The sequence below is a fragment of the Lontra canadensis genome, unplaced genomic scaffold (assembly GCF_010015895.1).
Source record: "Lontra canadensis isolate GAN:19392208 unplaced genomic scaffold, GSC_riverotter_1.0 scaffold1, whole genome shotgun sequence".
NCBI classification, from domain to species: Eukaryota; Metazoa; Chordata; class Mammalia; order Carnivora; family Mustelidae; genus Lontra; species Lontra canadensis.
In genome coordinates, this window is record NW_022630995.1 from 117278104 (window position 1) to 117290834 (window position 12731).

Consider the following 12731-nt stretch of genomic DNA (forward strand, 5'->3'; position numbering starts at 1 on the left):
TTGGGTTAGATTGAGTTTTACTTTCACTTAATACAGTTTTTATGAGTCCCCAAATCTGTGAAGTTCGGTAGAGGAGTGAAATATCCGGATAAATATTCTTTTCTTGATCTTGTCTTCCTATTTTATTTATATATGATAAATTTGTTTAAAAAGTTGAGGACAGACATTGCATTCTTTGAGCAGACCATTTTAAGAGAATTTGGTTTAGAAATTTTTGAGCTGTTGTGTCTTGCCCAAATCTGATATCAATGTAAAAATATCTTGATAAAGATGAATAATAATGCCCTTTTCATAGAACAATCCTCTGACGAAGGAAATAGTTTTGAGGCAACAGTAATAAGTAAAGCCTTTCACTAAACAAACTATGTTGGTTTGATATAAGGGAAAATGTGTATGATAGTTTTGAATTGTATGTATGTAAACAGTGAAATTTAGAAGTAACATATTAGTAATGCTTGCCATCCTAATACTTAGACTCTTAAGGCACAAAATATGGTATGATGAAAGTTCTGGATGAAAGAAGACTCAATAGCTTAACCAATAATGAAGAAATTGACTCAGTTCTTTCATATTGGGGGAAAAATATACAGCCCACAAAATTCATATTGACTTAATCACTTAAATGACCCAGGCTTATGTGGGCGAGATACATGGATATTATTAAGATACATTTCTCTGAGAGTTAACACTGTATTAAGTAGACAAGTCTAGAATACAAAAGGAATGAAGTTAGAGGAATACATTGTATTATGTGGGCTCATAGAAAGGTGATCACACCCCCTGGGAGAATTTAGAGAAAGCTTCATGCAATTCAGAAACATTTAAGTTGGGCCTACACATTATTCCCTCGGAAGAAATAGCTTGAATAAAAAAATTTTAAAAAAGAAAAGAAATAGCTTGAGTACTTGCACATATATTTGAGAAAAATGGAATAGTGATGTCTGACTTAATAGAAAAAGAATGGGCTTAATCAGAGCTGAATTGAAGTCCTAGCTCCCATGTTCTACTTGCTTTGGGCAAGTCTGGGATGTTTAGGCCATCTATAATGTATTCATGATGCTTAAATGAGAAAGTTTATATAAGATTTCTGACAAAATATGTGACACATAATGGTTTAGTAAGTAGCCTTTCCCCCTTCTTTCCCCTACTTTATGTCAAAATTAATGGAGGAAAAGACTAGAAGATGAGTTGGAATCAGAACAATGAATGCCAGGATAAGCAGTGTGAACTACATACATCAGTTTGAAATTGACACTAGATATATCTGGCACATTGCCCATAATAGATGTTTAGGGATGATAGGGGCATGGTGATTGGTTAATGGGGTCTATTAAAACCCAGGCAAGGTTTGTACATTTCAGAGTACGGTAGTCCCCCCACCCCTTCTTTATCCATGGCTTCATTTCCTGCCATTTCAGTTTTGTGAGGTCACCTGCTATTCAGAAGCAGATGATCCTGCTGACATATCATCAGGTTAGTTGTAGCCTAACCATATATTGTAATGCCTGTGTCATTTATCTCACTTCGTCTTGTGTAGGCGTTCTGTCATCTCACATCAAAGAATTGTGGGTATAGTACAATAAGATACTTTGAGAGACACATTCACATAACTTTTATTACCATATATTGTTATATTGTTATACTGAAATTCTTTGTCTCTTAATAGTTTATGTATTTATGTATATTTGTTGTTGTTACTCTTTTACTGTGTCTAACATACGTTAAACTTCATCATAGGTGTGTATGTATGTTCATCAAAGATATTGGCCTGTAGTTGTGTCTTTCTCTTTTTCTTGTAGTGCCTCTTTTTTTGGTGTCAGGACAATGCTGGCTGTTGAGAATAAATTTGAAAGCTTTCCTTCCTCTTCTATATTTTGGAATAGTTTGAGAAGAATAGGTACTAATTCTTCTTTAAATATTTGGTAGAAAACAGCTCTGAACCATCTGGTCCTGGACTTTGTTTTTAGGGAGCTTTTTGATTACTGATTTAATTTGATTGCCAGTAGTCAATCTATGCAAATTTTATAATACTCCCTGATTCAGCTTTGCAAGGTTATGTTTCTAGGAATTTATCCATTTCTTATAGGTTGTTTCTTGTAGGTTGTTCTTATTTGTTGGCATATAATTTTTCCTAATACTCTCTTACAATCCTTTGAATGTCTGTGGTGTTAGTTATTTTTCCTTCATTTCTGATTTTACTTGCTTCTTCTTTTTTCTTTTTTGGTAAGTCTGGCTAAGGGTTTATAAATTTTATTGACCTTTTCAAAGAACCAACTGCTGGTTTTATTGATTTTGGGGGGTGGGCTTCTATTTCATTTCTGCTCTAATCATTATTATTTCCTTCCTTCTATGGTTTTGGGCTTTGTTCTTCTTTTTCTAGTTCCTTTAGGTGAAAGGTTAGGTTTTTTATTTGTGATTTTTCTTGCTTCTTGAGGTAAACCTATACAGCTATAATCTTCCATCTTAGAACAGTTTTTGTTGCATCCCAAAGGTTTTGGACCATTGTGTTTTTATTTTCATTTGCCTTTGTTTTGTTTTGTTTTGCTTTGCTTATTTAATAACCAATAACAAAATTGTACACAGAAAGCCTATACAAAACAATACAGTAGAGGCTCAGAGATTGTGGTGTTCTCTCATGCAAGGCTGAAGATTTGTCTCTGGTATTTGGAATTTAGGCTGCAGTTTTTGTTTTTGGATGGACCACTGGGTGTGTGACGTGGTCCATGCTTTTAACGAGATATGACAAGAATGGCCACTTGGCCTAGGTAGTAGAAGATGAAGTGTTTGGTTTCATGTGCTGCATAACTACTGAAATTTCTCCCCGAAATGCTGTGCAAGGCGGGATTTACTTCTTGTTAAACTCCTTAATGCGGGTTGTAGTGTCCTTCCCTGTATTCAGTGTCTGAGCAGCGCACTCCACTGAGTCCTGTTGCATTTCCTCTGACATCCTGGCAGTTTTGATTACACACTTTCAGTAAGCACATAGTTATGGAGGAGCAGGGGTAGTGGACTGCTAGTGGCCTCCTGGGAGAGAGGCTGGTGACACTCACAACTGGTGGGAGCTACCGTGCTATTGAAGCCATGGCATCTAAGGAGCTCTATGCCAGCTGCTGCTGTCTAGTCTGTCTCTATGTATTTTGTGATTTCCCCTTTGATTTCTGGATTAGCCCATTCATTATTCCACTGTTTTGGTATGGAATGTTCTGAATACATCCGAATGTTTGGGGATGGAATGTTCTGAATACATCTATCTGATCCAGTGTGTCATTCAGAGCCGCTGTTGCCTTGTTGATTTTCTGTCTGGTTGATCTATCCATTAATATAAGTAAGGGTGTTTGAGTCCCCTACTATTAATGTGTTACTGAAATTCTTTATGTCTTTTAATAGTTTATGTATTTAAATGATTTCATGTCGGGTGTATAAATATAATTGTTACATCCTCTTGTTGTGTTGTAGCTGTTTATCATAATGTAGTTTCCTTTGTCTCTTGTCACAGTCTTTGTTTTAAAGTTTATTTTGTTCAATATAAATATTGCTACCCACCTTTGTTTTCATTTTTAAAAATCTTAAAATTAAATTCAATTTAATTAACATAGCATATTATTAGTTTCAGAGGTAGAATTTAGAGATTCATCAGTTGCATATAACAAACACCCAGTGCTCATTCCATCAAGTGCCCTCCTTAATACCCATCACCCAGTTACCCTCTCCCCTAACCCACCTCCCCTCCAGCAACCCTTAGTTTGTTTCCTAAGATTAAGACTCTCGTATGGTTGTCTCCCTCTCTGGTTTTGTCTTGTTTCATTTTTTCTTCTCTTCCCCTATGATCCTCTGCCTTATTTCTTAATATCTCACATATCAGTGAGATCATCTGATAATTATCTTTTCTGATTAACTTATTTTGCTTAGCATAATACACTCTAGTTCCATCCACATCATTGCAAATGGCAAGAGTTCATTCTTTTTGATGACTGTGTAATATTCCGTGTGTGTGTGTGTGTGTGTGTGTGTGTGTGTGTGTGTGTACACACATCACATCTTTATCCATTCATCTGTTGATGGACATCTGGGCTCTTCCCATCTTTTGACTATTGTGGACATTCCCAGTTCTGTAAAAACAGAAAGTAAAAACTTCCGTTTGTATGATAAATGTTTTTTCATCCCTTCACTTTGTCTTAGTGTGTCTTTAGATCTGAAGTGAGTGTTTTGTAGGCAGTATATTGATGGATCTTGCTTTTCTATCCATTCAGTCACCCTGTGTCTTTTGATCACAGCATTTAGTTCATTTATATGCAAAGTAATTATTGATAAGTATGGACTTATTGCCATTTTGTTACTTTATATGGTTGTTTTTGTAGTTCTTTTCTGTTCCTTCCCTTGCTTCCTTTCCTTGTGGTTTGATGGCTTTCTTTAGCGATATGCTTGAGGGTTCCTTTTTGTTTATTTTTTGCATATCAATGACAGGTTTTTGATTTGTGGTTACCATTAAGTTCACATGTAACATTTTATGCATATACTAGTCTATATGAAGTTGATGGTTGCTTAGTTTGAACCCATTCTAAAAGTACTAAATCTTTATTCACCACATTTTATGTGGATGATATAATACTTTACATACTTTTGTGAATTCCTTGACTGACTTTTAGAGAAATAATTGATTTTACTACTTTTGTGCTTTAACCTCTGTACTGGTTTTATAACTGATTGACCTAGTACTTTCATTATATTTGTATTTACCTGTGAAATTTTTTCCTTCCCTGGTTTTCTTGTTCTTGATTAGAGTTTTTCCTTTTCATTCAAAGAATTCACTTTAACTTTTGTTGGTGTGGGAAACTCTTTATCTCTCTTCTGTTCTGAATGATAGCCTTGCTGGGTAGAGTATTCTTGGTTGCAGTTTTTTTTTTTCTTTTCAGCACTTCCAGTGGCATGACATATCATGCCACTCCCTTTTGGCCTGCAGTGTTCTGCTGAAAACTCAGCTGACAGCTCTATGGGGTTTCGCTTATATACAAGTAATTGTTTTCTCTTGGTGGTTGGTTTTTTTTTTTTTTTTTTAAGATTTTATTTCTTTATTTGACAGAGAGAAAGATCACAAGTAGGCAGAGAGGCAGGCAGAGAGAGAAGGGGAAGCAGGCAGAGATGAGCAGAGAGCCTGATACGGGGCTTGATCCCAGGACCCTGAGATCATGATGTGAGCTGAAGGCAAAGTCAACCCACTGAGCCACCCAGGCGCCCCTCTTGCTACTTTTAAAATTCTTTTTCACTACTTTTTGTCACTTTGTTATGTGTTGTGGTATAGGCCTTGCTGGGGGTGAAATTTTGGGGAGTTTTCTTTACCTCCCAGATGTGGATGTCTCTTTCTTTCCCCAGATTTGGGAAGTTTTCAGCTATTCTTTATTCAAATAAGTTTTCTTTTCCCTTTTCTCTCTCTTCTTCTGGGATCATTATAATTTAGGTGTTGTTATACTTGGCAATGTCAGTCTGTTCTCATAGCCTATTCTAATTTTTATTACTTTCTTTTTTTCTGTTCAGCTTGGTTGCTTTCCATTACTCTTTCAGTTTGCTTATCCATCTTCTGCCTTTTCTAGTCTGGTATTGATTCCGTCTAGTATGTACAATTTTAATTTCAGATATTGAGTTCATCTTTGGTTCTTTTTATCTTTTCTATCTCTTTGGTGACAGTCTCACTGAGATCCTTTACTATTTTCTCAAGTTTTATAAGTATCTTTATGACCATTACTTTGAATCATTTATAGGTGTGTTGTTCATCTTCATAATTTCATTTAGCTTTTTTGCTGTGATTTGTCCAGTTCTTTCATTTGGGACATATTCCTCTGTCTCCTCATTTTATCTAACTCTGTGTGTTTGTTTCCTGTATTGGAAAAGTCAGTTACATCTCCTGTTCTTAAAAGTGTAGCTTTATGAAGAAGAGGTCTGGTGGTGTCCTATAGTACAGCATCCCCTGTTCACCAGAACCAGGCACTTCAGGGGTATCTCCTATGTATGTTGCATGCACCATCCTATGGATGTTGTGGCTGAGCTGTGTTTGCCTTACGTTCAGTTGGTTGGAATGGCCCAGTTTATCTGCTGTTTGCAGGGTTTTGGTCCCTGTGCTGTTAAGTGGCTAGTCTGGGGCCACTGTGGACTTGTAGTTGGGTGATGTTAGTAGGTCAGACCAGATACCTGCCCTCAGCTTGTGTGCTGTAGCTGTGATAACATTGAACTTCAGGACCCTGAGAGGCTTTTGTTGGTTGGCAGGCCTGCAATCGGACCAGATGCCTGCCCCCAGTAAGTCTTCTGAGGCTGCAGTTGCACTGGTGTGTGTTGTTATCTGCCCCTCTCCCCAGCGCAGGGTTCACTTTGGAGTGGTGCTGTTCCCCACTTGGGCTGTTTATAGGATGTTTTGCAGCAGGAGCTCCTTTGGAGGGATGTTTGCCGAGTGGGACAGTGTTGGGTGGGGGAGATCTGCAGAGAATGCAGGGTCAGGGCATGTGGTGTTAGCAAGCTAGATGGAGTGTATTCCCAGAAATGTCCAGCAGTCTAAGCCTGGGGGTGGGAGGAGAAATGGTACCTGCCAGCTCTTTCATTCTTGAAGAAGTCTCCTTAAGATCCCTGCCTCTCTAGTGTATGTTCTGAGATTAAAGGACTTTTCTTCCTGCATACCCCAGGTACTTTTGAAATTGTTGCTTTTATGCTGGGTGTTTCAGGGCAAGGACTCAGTTTCCTATCATCTTCCGGCTCTCCCAGCGCCAGGCCCTGCTGATTTTAAGTATTTGGAGTTAAGCCCCAGTGACTGTAAAAACTCACGAAGTTAATCCTTACTGGTTTTCAAAGCCAAATGTTGTGGGGATTTGTTTTTCCAGTGCAAGTCTTGATGTGGGGTCTGCCCTTCTCCCTTCTCTGTGCTTGTGGAAACCCTCCCATCTGTGGTTAGTCTTGCCAGTTTCCTCCTTAACACTGCTTTCACAGTGGCTACTATCAGTTTTGGTATCTTGTGTTTTTGTTTTCATTTGCTAGGTATTTTCTTTTTTTTTCTACTATTATTATTAACATGTATTATTTGTTTCAGGGGTACAGGTCTGTGATTCATCAGTCTTATGCAATTCACAGCACTCACCCTTAGTACACACCCTCCCCAGTGTCCATCACCCAGCCACCCCAACCCTTCCACCCGCCTCCACTCCAGCAACCCTCAGTTTGTTTCCTAAGATTAAGAGTCTCGTATGGTTTGTCTCCCTCTCTGGTTTCATCTTGTTTCATTTTTTCCTCTCTTCCCCTATGATCCTTTGCCTTGTTTTCTCAAATTCCACATATCAGTGAGATCATCTGATAATTGTCTTTCTCTGATTGACTTGTTTTTTTGTTTTTTTTTTAATATTTTTAATTTTTAAAATTTCTTTTCATTGTACCAGAATTCATTGTTTATGTACCACCCAGTGCTCCATGCAACACGTGCCCTCCACAATACCCACCACCTGGCTCCCCCAACCTCCCACCCCCCCGCCCCTTCAAAACCCTCAGATTGTTTTTCAGAGTCCATAGTCTCTCATGGTTTGTCTCCCCCTCCAATTTCCCCCAACTCCCTTCTCTCCATCTCCCCATGTCCTCTGTGTTATTTCTTATGCTCCACAAAAAAGTGAAACCATATGATAAATGACTCTCTCTGCTTGACTTATTTCACTCAGCATAATCTCTTCCAGTCCCGTCCATGTTACTGCAAAAGTTGGGTATTCATCCTTTCTGTTGGAGGCATAATACTCCATAGTGTATATGGACCACATCTATCTTATCCATTCATCCATTGAAGGGCATCTTGGTTCTTTCCACAGTTTGGCGACTGTGGCCATTGCTGCTATGAACATTGGGGTACAGATGGCCCTTCTTTTCATTACTCTGATTCACTTGTTTTGCTTAGCATAATACCTTCTAGCTCCATCCACATCATTGCAAATGGCAAGAGTCTATTTTTGATGGCTGCATAATATTCCATTGTGTGTGTGTGCATGTGTGTGTGTACACACACCACATCTTTATCCATTCATCTGTTGATGACTATCTAGGCTCTTTCTATAGTTTGGCTATTATGGACATTACTGCTATAAACATTGGGGTGCACATGCCTCTTCAGATCACTACATTTGTGTCTTTGGAGTAAATACCCAGTAGTGCAATTGCTGCGTCATAGGGTAGCTCGATTTTCAACTTTTTGAGAAACATTCATACTTTTTCCAGAGTGGCTGCACGAGCTTGCATTCCCACCAACAGTGTAGGAGGGTTCCCCTTTCTCTGCATCCTTGCCAACATCTCTCACTTCCTGACTTGTTACCTTTAGCCATTCTGACTGGTGTAAGGTGGTATCTCATTGTGGTTTTGATTCGTATTTCCCTGACTCCAAGTGATGTTGAGCACTTTTTCATGCGTCTGTTGGCCATCTGGATATCTTTTTTGCAGAAATGTCTGTTCATGTCTTCTGCCCATTTCTTAATTGGATTATTTGTTCTTTGGGTGTTGAGTTTGATAAGTTCTTTAAAGATTTTGTATTCTAGCCTTTTATTTGATATGTCATTTGCACATATCTTCTCCCATTCTGTCGGTTGTCTTTTGGTTTTGTTGACTGTTTCCTTTGCTGTGCAAAAGCTTTTTATCTTGATGCAGCCCCAATAATTCATTTTTGCCCTCGCTTCCCTTGCCTTTGGTGCTGTGTCTAGGAAAAATTTGCTGCAGCCAAGGTTGAAGAGGTTGTTGCCTGTGTTCTCCTCAAGGATTTTGATGGATTCCTGTCTCACATTGAGGTCCTTCATCTGTTTTGAGTCTGTTTTTTTGTATGGTGTAAGGAAATGGTCCAGTTTCATTCTTCGGCATGTGGCTGTCCAATTTTTGCTAAGTATTTTCCTCTTTTCCCTTGGGATTTCTTCTTTGAATCATTGGTTGTTTAAAATGTAATGATTTTTCCAGTCCCGCCAATTTTCCATTTCTCTTTTGTCATTGATCTCTAAATTCACCCTGTTGTATTAGAGAAGATACTTGTTTTGCTGTTTATCTTTTTAAATCTATGAGACTTAATTTGTGGCCTAACAATGGTCTGTTCTGAAAATGTCCCATATGCACTGGAGAAGGATATGTTGGGTATGTTGTTGGGTAAAGTGTTTTTATGTCTTAGACCGAGTGGGTTTATTGTGTTGTGTTGTTCTCTATTTCTTCTGTCTGGTTGTTCTTTCCATTATTGTGACTGGAGTACTGGAGTCTCCAGTTATTATTCTGGAACTGTTTTATTTGTCACTTCATTTCTATTAGCTTTTGCTTCATGTATTTTCGTGATTTGTCATTATATGCATAAATCTTTGTAATTACTATATCTTCTTGCTATATTGATATTTTGTTAATATATATTTGTTTCTTATAATATTTTTTTGACTTGAAATTTATTTTATCTGGTATTAGCATAGCTGTATTTGCTCTATTTTGGTTACTGTTTGCATGGAATATTTTCTCAGTCTTTTCCATTTTAACTTGCTTGTGTCTTTGGACACAACTAATTATTAAATTTCGATTTGAAATTTTTTATTTTTTATTTATTTTAAAGTGTTCTCTTCCCTTAAGTTGTATAGGAAACAAGATTTGGTGTTACAAATGAAAGTTACACTAATGCTAGCTTTTACATTAATAAATGCTTTTTCTTCTTTACATGTATTAGTCTCTTAAATCTGTAGAAAACAAAATGTGGTTACAAATCATTACTACAGTAATACTAGCTTTTGTAATTATCCATGTGTTTACTTTTTCTGAACTCTTTATTTTTCCATATGGCTTTGAGTTACTGTTTAGCATTCTTTCATTTAACCTGCAGGACTCTCTTGAATATTTCTTACAGGCTAGATCTAATGGGTCACAAACTCTCCCAGCTTTTGTTTATCTTGGAATGTCTTAATTCCTCCCTCACTTTAGGAGACCATTACTGCCAGATATAATATTTTGACAGTTTTTGTCTTTTACTACCTTGAACATATCTGCCCACCCTCTCTGGCTTCTGAAGTTTCTGATAAAAAATCTGCTCCTTCTCTTATAGAGGAATCCTGCATCTGACGATTCACTTTTCTCCTGTTGTGTTCTTTTAATCTTTGGCTTTTAGAAGCTTGATTATAATGTCTTTGTGTGTTTTCTTCGAGTTCCTCTTATGTAGAAGTTCTTGAATGTTTATATTCATGTTTTGCATCAAATTTGGGACGTTTTCAGTCATTATTTTTAAAAAATATTCCCTCTTCCCCTTTATCTCTTTCTTACTATTCTAGGATTCCCACAATGTATATGTTGGTCTGTGTGATATTCCACAAATCTTTTAGGTTCTGCTCATCTTGCTTCATTTTTTTCTGGAGGGCTGATAATTTCCATTGTGTTGTCTTCAAGGTTGGTAATTCTTTCTTCTGTTCAAATCTGTCCTGAGTCCCTCTAGTGAATTTGTCATTTCAGTTAATTTACTTTTCAGTTTCGGAAACTCTTTTTGGTCTCTATTTAGTTTTATGTTTCTTTGTTTGATGGTATTGGTTGTTTTCCTGACTCCATATCTTCCTTTATTTGAGCATCTTTGAAAGAGTTGTTTTAAAATTTTCATTTAGTATAAATCCCATTAGTTCCTTTTTAGGACAGTTTGTTGTTTGTCTGCCTGCCACCCCACACCCCAATGTGTTCCATCATATGTTTTGTGATTTTTTTTGTTGAACACTGGACATTTGAATCTAATAATGTAATTCTGGAAATTAGTGTCCAGATTTAACCCAATTCTTCTTTAAGGTCTGCTATTTTTTGTTACTTTCCCCTCCTCTTTTTTATTATTATAGGCCATCTGTGTGCTGAAGATCAACCTGAGATATAATTTAAGGTCTTCTTAGGTCTTTTCTGAGCATTTCCCTTGGCATGCATTGTCACTTTCTGATTTTCCTTGTATATACTCTTGTTTTATATGTCTTGCTTCTGAAAAGGGAAAACCAAAACTGAAACAAAAATTGAGTGGAAAGGAAGGACACAGACCTTTTAAATTCTCTGGAAGTCACTTCAGTCAAGAAGGAGAGACTTGTAACAATAGGTGAAAGTGTATTAACAATGGCTATCCACCTCTTTTATCTACACCTCTGTGATCTGAAGCAATAGTCAGCAATCAGCAGAGATCCCTGATATTTGGAGAACTGAGTCCTTTTTGTTCACTCTGACTCTTAAAAATTGTGCAAGCTCTCAGGAACATGCACACAGCTTATTACTTGCAACCTGACTGAGGATGTGGAGATGGGCTGCTGCTACTGCTTAAATTGACCAAAATTAAACATGTCAGTTTTTCTGTGGAAATTGAAAGTCTTCAACAGACTCCACAGAGTTCCAAAATAGTTATAGCAGGCAGATTCAGCCAGTGCAATTGTTGCCGAAGTGGGGAAGACAGATTCCTGATGCTTCTATTCCACCATCTTCCCAGAATTTTCAAATTAGATTTTAAAGGAGTTCCTTCACTGGAATAACTGAGGTAACTTATATGACATTTACCATAAAGCTATGAAGTCAATTTTTCTTTTTGAAGTAATAATTTATGTAGTCATTTTATATGTGTAGTTTGGTAAACGATAATTACTAATGATTTTTTTCTTCTGTTTTTTTTTTATGTGTTTTATTTGCTTTTTAATCTCAGGAAACTGGACAACGTCAATTTGAGTGGATTTTGAAAAATGTCTAAAGGTTAGCGGGTAGCATCTACATTCTGCCTTCTCTCAACTCTTTACAAAAGAATAAATGAGATGTTTGAGAAGAGAGCTATATTAAAAGAACAATGTTGCAAATGGCTTCAGAATCTGTGAATGCAAAACAAGCTAGGAATCACTGCACAAAGGTGAAAAGGCAGCAGCATCAGCAAATAAAGAATAGGTCTTCAATTAGTGATGGTGATGGAGAAGACTCCTTTATCTTTGAAGCAAATGAAGCTTGGAAAGATTTTCATGGATCCCTTCTCCGGTTTTATGAAAATGGAGAACTCTGTGATGTCACACTAAAGGTGAGACTCCTTTTTTCTTTTTCAGTCTCTTTATTGCATTATGAAAAATGAGGGTTTCTAGAACCACACAAGGCAAATTTTTGGTGCCATACTTATTACAGTCAAGATGATTTTAGTCTTAGTCTTTTTTTATTGAAGGTGAGAGGACATAAGGAAAGGTACATAAAGGGAGAGTAGCATAAGATAAAATTATTGTACTAATAAATGTTAATATTATTTCTTAGTTAATTTAACTTCTGAGAGTTCTGGAACCTTAAAACGTTAAAGTTACTATTAGTGAAATTAATAAATTGCTGTAGACCAGTAAGCTTTTAACTCATGAATTTAGAAATTACTTAGAAAAGTAGGAAGTCTTGGTGTTTATTCTGTTGCACTAGTGTTTTAGTATATATTCCTATCTGGTAATTTACCCTCTACTTTAAAACAATTGTCCCTTAAGTGAGATTATCTATACCTGATAGTGAAGTAGAATCTATTCAGACTTGGATAAAAAAGTGTAGTAAATTCTAAGTCTGTGGTCTATAGAATCATGCTATTCTGTTGCAAAAGACAATTTTAGTAAAATTGGAAAAGTGATAAAGCAGTGTGGAAGAACCCATGTTCTAATTGTTCCTCACTTGTTTAAGGTGATTTTTTACTATTCTTATATGTCACTGTAATATTAAAGATTTTTTGGTGATTCATACGTATTCATGCAGCA

General features: G+C 36.8%; 1 protein-coding gene across 1 annotated transcript in view; it reads left to right on the plus strand.

Annotated features, from left to right (window-relative positions):
• The window catches only part of KLHL8 (kelch like family member 8), a 59023-nt gene that overhangs the window by 18479 nt on the left and 27813 nt on the right, over nucleotides 1-12731 (plus strand). The window contains exon 2 of the mRNA XM_032861983.1: nucleotides 11672-12031. Within this exon, the coding sequence (XP_032717874.1) occupies nucleotides 11810-12031 (222 nt within the window). The 5' untranslated portion in view covers nucleotides 11672-11809. The remainder of the gene's footprint in view (nucleotides 1-11671; nucleotides 12032-12731) is intronic.